This window comes from Salvelinus sp. IW2-2015, linkage group LG13 (assembly GCF_002910315.2).
Source record: "Salvelinus sp. IW2-2015 linkage group LG13, ASM291031v2, whole genome shotgun sequence".
NCBI lineage: Eukaryota > Metazoa > Chordata > Actinopteri > Salmoniformes > Salmonidae > Salvelinus > Salvelinus sp. IW2-2015.
The window spans coordinates 5,075,298-5,091,192 of NC_036853.1; the positions used below are offsets into that span (position 1 = coordinate 5,075,298).

The following is a 15,895-nucleotide window of genomic DNA, read 5'->3' on the forward strand; positions in this document are numbered from 1 at the left end:
TAAATTGTCACTCACAAACAAATCGCTTCATTATTAAATATTTTATTTATTTTCAAAGCTTTGTACCATAGTAGCAAACATTTGATGGTGTTYCTTTAATAGTTTGTCAAATCAATTGCAAATCATTTCACAGTTTCAAAGTTATTCCTGACTAATGATGTGAAAATGTACTAGGCTTAAATGACATCACAGGCACTTGATCAACCGTCTGTAGGTGTGGTGTTGATCATCCCATGATGAATTTGGGGCGGCCAGTTGATGTCTTTAAACTGGAGCTGATAACTGTTCTTGTTTATCCTCTTCTCCAGCCATGTTTCTGAGAACTCTGGAGATGAAACTCTGTTAGTCCTCCTCTAACTGCTCCACCACTTTGCGGAGCTTGTCCACCAACACTGAAACAGACAGACTTGATTACACAATCTGTCCTGGGTATTATAACACCTCTTAATGATGATGATCAGAATGGAAATAAGAAACAAGGATAACAGGACAAATAGGAATCAATATGGAACAGGTGAAATAATTGTATGTAGGCCTACAGTATGTCATAATGTCTAGGCCTATTAGTTGTGTGTGTTGAAGGMATTACCTCCTGCCGTTGGCCTGTGGAAGCTGTCATAGGAGCGACAMGCGTTGATCAGTTCTCCCAACTGTTTTGGGGAGTCTTCAGGAAGAGGTTCAGTATATTTGTCTTTACTCACCCTCTTTAACACCTCTTCTGGTAAGCAGTCTGATCAGAAGACAAGAGAAAACAGAAATGGAATGACAGATGTCTAAATATGACAGAGCAACCATATGCTTATAGAGAGAGAGAAAACCCAACCATGCTATTTTCAGATGTATCATTGGCATTGCTGTTAGTAGAAAGGCTGTGTTTAATAAACACTAACAGAGTTGACACACACCTCTGAAGGGAATCTCGCGGGTTGCAATCTCCCACAGGACAATGCCAAAACTGCAATGGACACAATTCAAACAGAGTGAGCTTGCAGTAGACTGAGGGCCTACATTAGACTAACAAATACCATTTCAACATAAAAAATTGAATGGGTTTGTGATTTTACATTCATTTACAATATCTGAGTGTGTGATGGAAAGCTGACCTGTACATCTCACAGGCTTTGTTGTAGGGGTTGTTGATACTCTCAAGCTGCTCCGGGGAGCTGTAGCATAAGGAGCTGCAGCATAAGGAGCAGCTCTTCCGGTCCTTAGACTTCTTCAACGAAGTCTCTGTTTTCGCCAGCTCCAAACCTCCTAGCTGACCACACAACAATTACATTGAGGTGGAGTACTTCGCCTATCACTTTGTAGTGCCAAACACACATGGATGTGTAGTGGAATGCATTAAACCTCATACCTTCACTCTGTACCCGGTATCTACTAGGAACTTGCTGCTGTTGATGCATCCATGCACTTGAAACTTCTTCTCAGACTGGTGTAATCTACAGTGAGAGAGGGATTAGCTAGTCATGTCAGGGTAGCTCAGTGTGATTAGGATACACTTTCTTGTTCTGTGAACTTTGGTGAGCGAGGCACAGGGCACAGATACAGTGTACCCATTATTTTAGTGAAGGGGAAACACCAGAGCATACTGTATATTATTGGTGTGTAGAAGTTAATAGGTGGATCATAAGATGCATGAATAGCATCCAACGTTCCTCTGTTGAATTTAGCCAAATTGTACCCGATGTGTACCCAGTGACATTTGGCTGTGGCAGGGGTGCGACCATCAGAGGTGTGACTTTATTAGCCAGCTTTTGGTGTCGCTTTCCACCACGCTGGTGGAAKCCTTTCATGTCCGCCAACATTTCATGTTGAAGGTGTCTGTACTGGTTGCGACAGAGACCTTATTTAACATAAATGTATGATAGGCCAATTCCTTAGTTKAAATTGTATAAATATAACACATTTATGGCAACGATATGGCAGAGATGGTGCTTCATGTGTAATAGGTGTACTGTCTGGGCTACGTGTGTAAGGCACAGGGTAAAGAGTGGTATAATGTACCTGTAAAGGCCTTGAGCTGCATCCAGACTCATGCGGGCCCTTCTGTCCCAGGGCAGCTTACTTTGGGAATCCAGCACCTCTCTTAGACTGCCCTTCTCACAAAACTCCATCACAATAAGGTAGTTTGGATTGGGACCTGCAGGACAACAAGGGTAGAGAAAAGGATGATTAAATGCAACAAGGGCACATCATCATCACATTTTGATATCATATCCTGCAATCACATGGTGATTATATCCCATCTCCTATTTGTTCAGCAACTATTTCACATACTGTAAAACAAATAGAGTAGCCCACTCACCGCACTCTTGCTGGACACAGATCCCAAACATTCGCAGGATGTTTGGCGACTCAAAGCGCTTCATAGTCTCCACCTCCTTTTTGAAGATGCTTCTCACCTGACTGCGTGGGACAAACATTACCGATTAGGAAAATAGATGTTTAGAACTGAAGTTTATACTACAATAATTCTGAGATGTCTTGTATGCTACGCTACATACCTTGGGCTTGTGCTCCTTGGGTAGGTGTATCTTTTGATGGCTACTGTGAATTTGTTATACTCTCCTTTGTACAAAACTGAGTTTTCATTTTTTAATATGGGCTCTTTGGGCATGTCGTAGGTCAGCTCCTCTGGCTTAATCTCTCTGATGTCTTGAATTAAAATGCTGGGCTTCTGTACTGTAAATGGATAACACACAACAAAGCCAATAACATAAAGTCACACAGGCACTTAGGAACATAACACATCAATTACACAGATAACTCAAGGTACCACAGGACAACACACAGTGTTGTAAAATACAATGCGGATGGAGGGTGCTTGCCTGGTGCAGGATGCAAAACTGTTCTGTGTTTTGGGATCTGATTTGAATGACACATTGTTTACCATCCCATACCATCCCATGCACATAATTTATCTGTGCAGAGTGCCGTCAATATAGTTTGTGTGAGTGGAACAATAGTGCTTGTAGTATCAAACAAAAACGTAGAAAGGTGTAAACCACACAGGAACAAACAGACTCTCAGCTCCTTTTTATCACCTGGTGCTAGTTGGGGAATGTGAGATTAATGAACACAGCAGTTGCTCAGAATCCAAATTAAATAGTAATTACCAAATGCCGTATGATGTTTGAATGTGATCAATTGGCAACAACTAAGGACAAAACTTTTTTAGTTACATTAAATTAGACATTTATCTATATAGGCTTACTCACAGGTTTCCAACATTGCTTTGATGTCTTTCACATCCTTTTTGGTGGAGTCCATTTTCTCATGCATTGTGTCCAATCTTTCCTTGGTGCCCTCCGCCAGAGACTGTAGCACTGTGGGTTATATTGGCACCGATATTACATTTTTGTCTCATACTGATACTAGATATTTTCCTTGCCAAAAAAAAACAGATACCGATAACCAATATTAAAAATGTTAGCTGCCTTAACTATTTAACTGTACTAGAATGTACTAGAATTAACACACACACGGACGCAGCGGTCTAAGGCACTGCATCTCAGTGCAAGAGGCGTCACTACAGTCCCTGGTTCAAATCCAGGCTGTATCACATCCGGCCGTGATTGGGAGTCCCATAGGGCAACGCACAATTGGCCCAGCGTTGTCCGGGCCATCATTGTAAATAAGAATTTGTTCTTAWCTGACTTGCCTAGTTAAATAAAGGTTACATACACACTGACCAAATAGTTATTTTGTTGGCATTTACCTATGTRCCCATTACCAGTAAAACATAATATAAACCTATTTCTTTCACTTACTTGCTGTGATGTTTCATTGTTCCTTTTTTTCCATTCTCAACCAGGATTTCTATGGAACGCCGTTTAGGTCTTTGGGTGTCAAAAAAGATACACGTCAAATAACACGACATAATCTGTTTCAGTAGCTATAGTTAGCTAGCAAACTATATAGCTATGTGTCATCATCTAAAATAACCCTAATTTATAAAACCGTTCTTATTTGATTAATGGTGGTCGGACCCATCTATGTGAAGCTAGCCACAATAAGGATTAGCCACAATAGTGGACTTGTGGTTAGCCTTCAAAATAAAAGTGTGGTATAATTCTACTATTTGTATTCATTTGCATCACTGCGAATGACATACTTTTATTTTGAAGGCAAAACGCAAATTCCATTATTGCGCTTAATCCTTATTGTGTCTAGCTTCACAGCACATAACCCGGTCCGGTCGAGCCTCACTAGCCAGATGAAGCTAGCTGGCTGCTTATAACGTTAGGTTTGGGCAACAGGGTTTAGTAGCTGGCTAGCTATTTACTTGCATGAACTTAAGTTCAATTTTTCAATAGGCAACTGGAATTAAATATCATTTATTATAACACAAGCATATTTGCTATTACATTGTTATTAACTAACTTCTTTCCCAACAGGGTTTCTCACAAACTCATAAGCAGATACTGAGACCCACACACACCCAGAGACAGATGCTGACACAGGCCTTTTCATAAAGACTGATAAGAAAAGGGTGCCTGGTACTGCATATCACGAGATACTGAGACACACACATACCCAAGGACAGAGGGCTGACGCAAACCTTTCATAAACACTGATAAGACAGGAACATCTACGCACACACAAAATCTCCTCTTCAGTCTGAACATTTTACAGAGACACACAGAAATGTCAAAATAGGAACATCTACGCACACACCTAATCTCCTGTTTTAGCCTGAACATTTCTGAAGACAAAGAAATCTACTCAGAGCCAATGAGACAGTGATACTAGCCTGAAGGGGACCTCGCCCAACTCATCAGGACCAACCAGAGGACAAGAACTTCCAGACTCAACCTACTTTCTATCTTTGTATAAAATGTCTATGCACTCTGTTATCTGGGCTTCTTTCGGAGAGTTCCATTTGAGCTGATGAAAGGGTCCGTGCACGCTATTTCAGATATCTTTACCTCTGAATAAATTGCTTTTAATTAAACCTATCCACCCGTCCAGAGTCTCTACTTCGTCTCGATTCTCCCAGTAAACTTGTGATATCAACACAACCTAGCTAATACTTACTCACAAGGATTCCTAATCATTGTAAAGAATAATGAAATGACTGCAGTTTCTACTGGTAATTGTTTTCAGGCTGGTTGTATTGGTGCTAGGCTAGTAACTTAGCAAGCTAAAGCTAGCTACCCCAGCAGTTGCGGTCGAACAAATTATGCTTTATTACCAACGCGGCATTGTAAACACAATCGCGTTGCCGGTGTTTACTTGTTTGCTGACTTTTTTGTACAGCTTTGACAGTGCTACTGTATCTTTTTTTGACAGGCAAAGACTGCGTTCCATCGGAAAATAGTGCACCTTGTAGTGTTAACCGGTGCTCGACCAGTCGGCGAAGCCAACATCACCAACGACAAAGAACGGTTGATTTTCAAGGGCAATGAATTCCATTATCTTGGCTTTAGTGGATTTTGCCTTGATTGTGTCCGCTGAAATTTTGTTTGTTGACTGCTCGATCCACATAGCAGACATTGTGGGCTAGTTTAGGAAATGCTGTGTTTCACGTATAGCACAACATTTTAGTGCGTAATTTACGTCACACGGTACCTTTATAATAGGCAGTGACGTCAGCTTTGATATCAGTTTTGCACGTAGGCGTTAAACTAGACGTCGGCTAATAAGCGTTGGAATTTTTAGCAAAGAATAATAATAATAGCGTAACGATATGTTCACCGATATCGTGCATCCATAATTGGCACAATGTCACCTGCCTGAAATTGCCCCACCCCACATATGGTGTACCCTGTGTCTCACATTTTTGCAGCTCCAGACAATCAATCTCTCGGTCTTCCTCATCCTCTCTCCATCGTGTCGCCTCTTGAAACACCTGCTGTAGCTTCTGTCTCTGGTCCACCTGCAGGGCAAGCGAGAGCACCTGAGCTGCATCATTCAAGCGCTCATTCAAACTCTCAAAATCATCTCCCTGGTCGTAGGCCTTCAGGATGCGCTTCAGGTAGCTGGCACTGGCGTATTTCTTAACCACATCCTGGGCAGATTCTAAGGTGAGTTTGAGCTCACTCAGGCCGTTCTCCACATGGGCAGGGTATTCCCCCAGCCCCTTCACCTTTACCGCCCTCACCAGCTCTTCCAAGGCTTTTACGCGCATACCCAAACGCTGACATCGCTTCTTGTTGGCTTTCACTTCACCACATAGAGAGTAGAGCTTCTCCGCTATGCCCAAGATGGGATCTACGATGTCCATGCCTGGAGAAAGAAGAAATGGTTTTAAGAAATTGTTAGGAATTTTGTTAATAAATAATTAAAACAATTTCTAGCTTTAGATAAAACTATAACTAATTGAACTCTGCACGCCTGGTGAAAAGAGATTTGTGTTGTGGGTTATAAAATAAGCAGAAAGGGTCGTTAAACTATGGTTGAACTGACCCAACTTAGCCCTGAGATGTTTAGATAAAGTAGTGAGTAACTTGTTAGGTCTTCCATTATCTTGAGTTGTCTGCTAAAGTGGTAATAAATTATAGTGAGCCTTCAGGAGGATAGGTTATATTGTGTGTCATGTGTGTGCGCTGGGAAATTGGAATTCACTTTTGAACCTGTTTTCTATTTGTCAGGACGAGGAGATTTATTCTGTAGCCTATGACGTCATATCTTGTATATAAACCTGTTGTTTATGGTCAAATGGTAGCGTGCTCCGAGAATAAATACTATTATCTAATTTTAATAAGACTGTATCCTGTCTATTTTATGTTAATAAGTATCTTACAAATTCTTATAAATAGACAGATTGATTTTAATTAATGAGTACATTAGAGGAATTATTTAATTCCCTCAACAGAAATGCATTCGACAAGGTCTTCCCAAAACATAGCTCTGAGAAAGTCTATCTACCAAAGCGTATATACAGTACAGTATACTAYCTTGTTGACAGAGCACAAACCTTGTTCAACAATTCATGTTGAACCCATCCCATAGCAGCCTTACAAGTTCTGGCGACATCTCTCCCACTACAAATCAGTTTTATTTTATGTGCAGATTGTATGTGTGTTGGCATTGTTACCACCTGAGGGCATTGATGATATCAGCTGAAACGACTACATCAGGTTTTCAGGGGTGTATTCATTACGTAAACCGTTTCCCATATAAAAAGCAAARGGAARGAAACTGGGAGTGACCTACCTGAATTTGTTCAATAGAAACTCATTTGCGTTTTCTGTTTGGAGTAAACAGTTTGTTGCAAAACATTTAGCAACAGATTAAATGTTTGGCAAAAGTATCGGCGTAATGAATACAGCACAGGTGTTTTCTTGACCATAACCACTTATTTCCCACAAGCTATTTTGGCACTGAGTAATGTCAGATAATGTCTTTTGAAAACTAGTCAGGAAGAGGAAGGGAAACTTGCTTATCCCTGATACACATCTGATGTGAGGTACTAATGAGCTGTTTGAYTTCTTGCGAAAGCTGAGGGAAGTTTATTTCGCCTTAATTTCAAAAGAAATTATCACTAGTCTTGACAAACAATAAGGGCAGGTTTCCCGAACCCAGTTTAAGCTCTGGCCTAAAATGTACTTTAAATTGAGAAAATTGCTGTTGATGGCATGGATATGATGWGGCTACCTCTTGAAAAACAAAAAAAGTGTTTTAGATGCATGCCAGCAAACCCACTACACAACACTAAACAATACATTAATTTCACGATAACGGTGACAAACGGTGTCCACAAACTGTTAGGGCCTACATAAAGCTGTCCCAACCACAGAGTTGCAACAGCAGTCCCAACACCTTATCACTGCTACACCTGGCTATCAGCGGAGCCTTGTCTGGCAGCGAAACATTTCATTCAGCCTCATTTACTGCCTTTTAAAAAACATAGCTGACATGGCTGACTTGCTTAAACAAATGTGGTTTCTACTGACAATTGAGATGTACAAACTATGGAATAAGTGGACGAAGAGTGGATAAGAGACAATCCGTAATTTCAATGAAGACAATGACCGAGCTAGGACGGACATAGTCAATATAACTATTTGTTCACCACTTTTGAAATGTACAGCGASAGAATTCAGAACATGGGCTGTTCTTACATTATTCTGCCTGTCCACCAAGTCAGAAGTGTAGGATAAATATAGGGGGCATATAAGTAGACAAAAAAAGCTCTTACAATATTTAACAATTACATTTCTCTAAAACAGGCTATAGGCTACATGTGCACCACCAAGTCAAAACAGTAGGTGAAATTAGGAGGGGAAACGGGACCAAATTATAAGGGTGAGGCACATAGGCTACTAACAGCTTACTACACAACATACACTTAGTATTACTTTCTTAGTGTCACGTTCTGACCTTAGTTCCTTTTTTATGTCTTTATTTTAGTTTGGTCATGGCGTGAGTTGGGGTGGGCATTCTGTTGTTTTTTCTATGTTTTGTTCTGTTCTATTTCTATGTGTTTGGCCTAGTATGGTTCTCAATCAGAGGCAGGTGTCAGTCGTTGTCTCTGATTGGGAGCCATATTTAGGTAGCCTGTTMTCTATTGTGTTTTGTGGGTGGTTGTTTCCTGTGTCTGTGTTTTCACCATACGGGACTGTTTTGATTTTCGTTTGTTTATTCACTTTGTTATTTTGTATTTTTGTAGTGTTCAGTTTTTATATTAAAATGGACACTTACCACGCTGCACATTGGTCCGATATCTCTTACTCCTCGTCAGAAGAAGAGGAAAGTCGTTACACTTAGCTACAGAAGTATTATCTCCCTGGTATATTACATCATTTATGCAGCAGCATACAAGACATTTTTGGACTCACCTTGTCCAAAATCAGCAGTCCAATCAAAGCTGCTGTAGATATAACGTGATTTGACGAAATTTTATCTGTGACCAATGACCTCTGGCATTCTCTGGATTTATGGTGATTTCAAGACAACTGGSAACAAGGTTGAGTCATGAAGACGTCAGGTCAAGGCTCTAGAAAGAGGCCCGAGTCCCCGACTTGCAATTCCAAGTTGGATGACCGTTCAAARGTATTTTCCCAGTCGGAGCTCATTTTATCCCCCAGAGTTCCCAGTTGTCTCAAACTCACTGAAATCAGATTTCCCAGTTCTGAGTTTCAAGTTGTTTTGAGCGCGGCAAAAGTCATGCTGGATTGACACCATGGCCAATGTTGAATGTTTATCCCTTTAAGATGTGAAAAGAGACCATTGAACCCAGACTCGGGACCACACACCACTCCACTGAATTTGAGTTTTACCGTTAGGTTTGGCGGTGACATAGTGTCCCCGTGAGTGACAGAACACTGAGCCAATCACAACACAACTAGAGAACATTACTAAAGCTCTGTATTTTCCATTGGCTGCCCCACCATCACAGAAAGCACTGAGCTTGGCTGAAATACCTGCATTTTGGAGCTGCCTTACTCAAGAAGGCAAAAAAGAGACCAAGTTTGTATGCACATTTTTCACACAAAAAAAATACTTTGTTGCAAACTTAAATCTGGCACGTATTAATGCCAAAGTAACATCCAAACAGGCACCCCCCCAAAAAAGGTGGGTCGCCACTGAGTTAGAGTGCAGTATAACGGCAGATCTTCTGCAATTAATGTATCCAAAATACCAGTGACTGCAGTTACTGCAGTTTCAAAACMGCAATCTTTTTTTTGTAAGGGCTGTGATATAGTCGTTTCAACATATCAGATGGTAGCCTACAATGCCATAGAAAGTAATAGGCTACTTGATAGCTAACAGATGCAAATGTATCATTCTCCACATTTAATGTCAGTTTCATTGAGGACTTTTCCCCATTACAGAAGCACGCGAGGGAGTTCCATAACTTCCATTTAAAATGTCCACTKGCGCAGCCCCCAAGAAGTGAGCATGCGTAAAACACTAAATATTGTGAAGCATCAGCTCTAGTGTAAATGTTTTAATTGGAAAACGGTTGGAAAAAAACTACTGTCGGCATAATGACAATCTAAATAGCCACATATGACTTAAAAAGATGTCTCCTCTCACTCACGTGACTCAGCCAATAGTGGACTAACGCTACGCTTCGAACACCGACATCGTTTTGCGCAAAATAGTATGCAACATCATCTGGATATGTATGCAACAATAGTTCGTTTTCAAAGTAGCCCAATTAGCAGAAAACTGCAGACATGGCAACCCTGCTTTGACTAGCCGTTTAGTCAGCGAATCAGGGCGTCACCATGYAAACTAGATTGTATGGCAGAAAGACTTGCTTCAAGCTAATGTAAAAAAAACTTAAGTATGCCCTTACCTTTTACTTTACCTTTATTGCAAGTCAGTTAAGAAAAATTCTTATTTACAATGACAGCCTACCCAGGCCAAACCCTAACAACTCTGGGCCGCCCTATGGGACTCCCAATCACAGCCGGTTGTGATACAGCCTGGAATCGAACCAGGGTCTGTAGTGACACCTCAAGCACTGAGATGCAGTGCCGTAGACCGCTGTGCCACTCAGGAGCCCAAGGAAATATTTGAGGGTCTATGCAACGCCTTTAAACAATTCACTTAGGTAAAGGGAAATTATTCCATACCAGACTCCATTAGATCAAAAATTCTGAACCAACTATATTAATTTGGGAACATGTCGAAAAGCATTAAACATTCGTGGCAATTTAGCTAGCTTGCTGTTGCTAACTAATTTGTCCTGGGATATAAACATTGGGTTGTTATTTTACCTGAAAGGCACAAGGTCCTCTACTCCAACAATTAATCCACAGATAAAAGGGTAAACCGAGTTTGTTTCTAGTAATCTCTCCTCCTTCAGGCTTCTTCTTTGAACTTTATATGGTGGTTGGCAACCAACTTTAATGTGCATTACCACAACTGACTGGAGTGTGGACCTCAGTTCATTTTTCAATCACCCATGTGGGTATATGCTCCTAAAAACCACTGAGGAGATGGGAAAGGCGGGACATGCAGCTCATCAAGCGCCTGGCTATGCACACACTCGTTGATTGCAGTGTGGTGCAATGATTGAATAACAAGTATGTGCACATTTATTTTGCAACGCTCGCATGTGGTCAGCATGTTACAGTATTTGTCAACTTCTACTCTTACTTCACTAAATTCCTAAAGAAAAAAACTCTGTAAAAAGTACCCAAAAGTACTGACACTCAAAAGTACTCATTACATTTTTACAGGAAAATGGTCCAATTCACYCACTTATCAAGAGAACATCCCTTGTCATCCCTACTGCCTCTGATCTGGCCTAATCACTAAACACAAAGGCTTRGTTTTTAAATTGTGTTGGAGTGTGCCCCTGGCTCTCWGTAAATACATCTGTAAATTAATAAAAGGAATTTGAGATGATGTATACTTTTACCTGACCTTTTGATACTTAAGTATATTTGAGCAATTCCATTTACTTTTGATACTTAAGTATATTTAAAACAAAATACTTCTAGACTTACTCAAGTAGTATTTTACTGGGTAAATTTCATTTTCTATGAAGGTTTCTTTACTTTTACTCAAGTATGACAATTGAGTACTTTTTCCACCACTGAACAGATCCCCCATATCACTAGTAGTGATATAGTCACATCTGTTGATTGGTTGCATTATCGATTGTTCCACACATGGAACATATCAACTGTTCAATGACAATCAGCAGTTTTAGCATTAGACAGGAAACAGACACACTCTAGTAAGAACTTATGATGAATGGTTTGAGCAAAAAGTATTGTTCTCAACAGCAGGATGTAGGCTGTAAGACAAATCTCACGCATCACAAGCACTTGTTATTGTTCTCTGGTCAACCTCAAACCTATTGTAAGTTTGAAATGAAACATACCCTGAAAGGCTGTTGTTGTCAGTGCTGAGACTTCACTGACATCTGAAACTCAATGTGATCTCCTTTCAGTTTCAGATGTCAGTGAAGTCTCAGTACCAACAAAGTACCAACAAAACAACAGTCTCTCAAGGTATGTTTCATTTCAAACATACAATGTATGGAAGCCCATTCCCACCACCAAAAAAACATTACAATGTCAATACTATCTCAACATTGCAAGATACTAACTTCAAATTTCGAGATACTAACTTCAAATTTCGAGATAGTAGAACATATATATATATTCCTTCATTTGTAGCATTATGTGGCAATTTTCATCTATCCACTTTGCAGTGATCAGCACAGCACAAACTACTGGCCAGATGGCATTTGCCCCAACACTTTTGATTAAAAAAATATTGACACAGTAGCYTTGAAAATAGGGACAAAGTACTGTTGTTTAGACTGATTTTCATCATGATTTGTCAACTCATGCACAATTAACAGGGTGCTTCAGTCTGATCTACTGTAGCCTACTGATAACAACCACAGCTGCAGGTAGCCTAGAGAAGCCTATGCACTCTTGATTTCCTCTGGCCAGGGGAAACAAAGRGGTAATGTTATGTATTTATAGCCTAAAATGTGCCTATTTATACGTGTATGTGTTAAGAGAAAATATGAATGTGATCAAATTTGGTTTATATTTKAACTTTGGCTGGCTAGYCTACCTAGACTTTATCAATCCCAAATTATTGGTGTGAATTAATTAAATATGTGAAATTGAATTAAACAATAATGTATGTTGATGCTAATATTATGTACAATATTCAATTATGTTTGCATATGATAACAATAGCCTAATATATTTCATATGCCATAAACTATTGTTTTTTAACAGTTTCACTCAATTCATTCTAATTAACTTAATCATTATGACACACCCCTCACTATTGTCATTGGTTGCACTAATTGCACTGTTTGTCTACATAATCTTGTTCAAGTATTCATGATGTTATCCTGAAGAAGGCACAGTGATGCTGAAACGTTGGTGATTTACCCAATACATTACTGGGAGTTTATATATGGAGTGTGCAAATCTTTTTATTTTTTTAGTTTATTGAATTAATCAATCAACACAAAAGTGATGACATACTGTGTGATTAACCTTTACATTACAGATGCAAAGTCCTACACTATGCAACCCTGCATAAAGCAAGTTCAGTTCTATTAAGCAAGTTCAGTTCTATTATCCAATCGCAGTTGTCTAGTTTTTTTTTAAACAATATGACCTGCTTCGAAAACATCTAGTCCCATCATAGCCCATATAAAACTCTTTAACAGCAGATTTATTTCTATGTCATACCCTACAACTAGGGTCTGAAGCTTTACCTGGTTAGGTAGCCTACCAGATCCGGAACCACCAGTCTGGGACCTGTGGTGTCACCTCTGAAATCACCACACACTGTTACAAATGAAGAAACATTTCCTATAAGTATGGTCTACTATCTCAAAATTTCGACTTAGTATCTACTTTTTTTTTTTAGATAGTATCGTGACATTTTTTTGATAGTATCGACATAATTTTTTTTCAATGGAGGGATTGGGCTTCCGTACCCTTTGTGTACACCTACACCACTACTACGCACAGTAGAGCTGTGCACTTCCTGTGATTATTTCCGTTCATGTCTACTTATCTAATTTCTTTCCTAACAATAGTAATAGCATGTTATAATATGTTCTGACATGCATGCCTAGGACTTCTTACTCAATCAAGAGACACCAAATTACCCAATTTTTGAATAAATACATTTGCCCAATCAAGTGTTATGAAATCTGCCTAAAATGGCGCTGAGTGTGTAGTGGGAAGATGARGCTGCCTTGGCCCCATCCACATGAGGTTGGCTGAAAAAAATTTACAGAGCGGAACCAAAAGTACTATTCGCTATAGTGCAGTGGCATCATATACGCGTTGTACATTTATTTGGTCCTGTCATGTTTTGCTTCCGTGTGGGAACAACGCTCTTGTGCCTTCCTGGGTTAGGATTTACATGTTGACATTTCTGRGTGAAATGGGTAAAAATACTGAACCGTCGGTAGCTATATAGTTGGTAGACTTGCAGCTAATTAGCTTACTGTGAACGTGCGTTTGATGGAATGCTTTTTTAAATGTAATACGTTAATTAGCTAGGTAGCTAGCTAGCTAACAAAATGTTAACCAGGCTTGGAGTTTTTGGTTATATGAACATTGTCAAAACACTTTGCACTAGTACAAATAGGTACCTTCAAGGCTTCYCCTCGGATAATGATATAAAGAACTTTATTATAGAAAACACTGAGATAGTAAGAAAGCATAACTTYACCCCAGAAATCCATTTGAGACTGTTCACCCCAAATTGTCGGTTTTGGCATGCAAGACCAGAACTGTGGCCTTTCTCTGACCCATTCTGGGCAATATACTGGCCAGGGGGACAAGCACTCGCCAGGTACGTTATTGTTTTGAAAGCACTATTGTATTCAAATGAAATGGATCAAATTAATTACCACTAATAAGCCCATAATATAACCCACCACCTCTCCAGGTATCTATTGAGTAACCCTGGAGTGTCGCATGGCAAGAGAGTGTTAGATCTGGGGTGCGGCTGTGGAGCCTCTGCTATAGCTGCCAAGTTCTGCGGTGCTTCTCATGTAGTAGCCAATGACATTGACCCTGGTAAGACAACACTTTTGTACATTTCACTGATTGATTCTATCATTGGGGTATGAAGACCTCTGTCCTGATTCTCCCTCGTTCCAGTTGCAGCCATCGCGACCCAGCTGAACTGTGAGCTGAATGGCCTGAACCCCCTCCCTTGTGATACGGAGAATGTGATTAGTTCAGAGCCCAAGGAATATGACCTCATCCTCCTGGGAGACATGTTCTATGAGGAGGTGTTGGCAGACAGCCTTCACAGCTGGTTAAACTGCTGCATCCAGACCCACGGGACACAGGTCCTGATAGGAGACCCGGGGAGGGCCCAGTTTGAAGGACATGGCATCAGGAGGCTCCTGCGTCAGGAGGCTCAGTTTGAACTGCCTAAAGCTGTCAGAGAGGAGAACTATGGACTGACCTGCAGCACTGTGTGGCGCTACCTGCCTGAACTCTGACAGACATCTTTCACAAAACCATATTTGTATGTGCTTTAGAGCACTCGTGACACTTGACATATGATTGTGGAATTGATATCAGCAAGTGCCTGGCATTGACACAATCAAAACTTGTCTATCTTCTTTGCCATGAAGTCAAATGTACTGTCGTTAAACAACCACCTCTTTTGACATCTCAAACCTAACCGTATCTCTTTTATACAAAACCCTTCAATAATGCCACAGTAGTATGGGGTGTTGTCTGAACAACAAAGTTGTACACAGATCTATGAATTGAAAATGACAAGTAACAAATGTAATACAGTACATATTTCAAATGCAATCAATCACATCTGTGTAAACAATAAAGCATGTAAACTTACACTGCAGTCAGACTGCAATCCAATGACCTAACAGTAGGGGGCATCCACACTCCTTACTCTCATTCATGACATGTCCTGATTTAGCCACTACCACCTGACCCTGAGTTGGCTCTAGAAAAATTATACTCCATATTTATTCCTCTGGCAGATAAACACACTCTTTTTAAATAATTCAGAGTCAAATATAGATTAAACCCTTGGTTTTCTTTGGAATTATTTGAGCTCATTCAGAGGAGAAATCAGGCTTTGGCCAAAGCAAGGAAAACTGACTCTAGTGGACTGGCAATCCTTCAGACAATTGAGAAACAGATGTACTACCTCATTTAAGAAAGCTAAATCAAGCTACTTTTTAAGCTCTGATTTTGGAAAACAGTAAATGCACTGAAGCGTACAAATTCCTCTTCATCCCTGCCTTATCAAGTTCTGCCTGACTGGCATCATAACTGAGAAGAATGTGATAAGTGATGCTTTTAATCATAATTTTATCTCGGCAGGCTTTTTATTTGAGAGAAACGGTGGTGTAGTTGACCCTGGTCAGTCAATCATCTGCTCTTCCCTCTGCCAGACTCGACGGTTAATCTGTCAACTTCTAGGGAATCTTTGTTTTCATTTCAACAAT

The 15,895-nt window shown here is 40.1% G+C and overlaps 2 protein-coding genes across 6 annotated transcripts; one reads left to right on the plus strand and one right to left on the minus strand.

The window, feature by feature from the left end:
• Positions 1-26: 26 nt before the first annotated feature.
• Positions 27-10,890, minus strand: LOC111972013 (mixed lineage kinase domain-like protein). Of its 5 annotated transcripts, none has more exons than XM_023998837.2 (11): positions 10,677-10,890; positions 5,782-6,231; positions 3,222-3,329; positions 2,508-2,685; positions 2,309-2,409; positions 2,008-2,143; positions 1,358-1,442; positions 1,104-1,258; positions 906-955; positions 590-730; positions 27-325 (listed from the first exon to the last, which is right to left on the minus strand). In XM_023998837.2, exons 2-11 carry the CDS (start codon positions 6,227-6,229, stop codon positions 201-203), a joined length of 1,527 nt encoding a protein of 508 aa, XP_023854605.1. In that variant the 5' UTR covers positions 6,230-6,231; positions 10,677-10,890; the 3' UTR covers positions 27-200. The 5 variants fall into 5 exon arrangements, with proteins under 5 accessions (XP_023854605.1, XP_023854607.1, XP_023854606.1 ...); XM_023998839.2 differs by having other exon boundaries at positions 27-392; positions 10,677-10,889; XM_023998838.2 differs by lacking the exon at positions 10,677-10,890 and adding an exon at positions 9,992-10,122.
• Positions 10,891-13,647: 2,757 nt separating this feature from the next.
• etfbkmt (electron transfer flavoprotein subunit beta lysine methyltransferase) lies at positions 13,648-15,275 on the plus strand. Its single transcript, XM_023999443.2, has 3 exons — positions 13,648-14,253; positions 14,350-14,480; positions 14,565-15,275. Exons 1-3 carry the CDS (start codon positions 13,979-13,981, stop codon positions 14,912-14,914), a joined length of 756 nt encoding a protein of 251 aa, XP_023855211.1. The 5' UTR covers positions 13,648-13,978; the 3' UTR covers positions 14,915-15,275.
• The last annotated feature ends 620 nt before the right edge of the window (positions 15,276-15,895 follow it).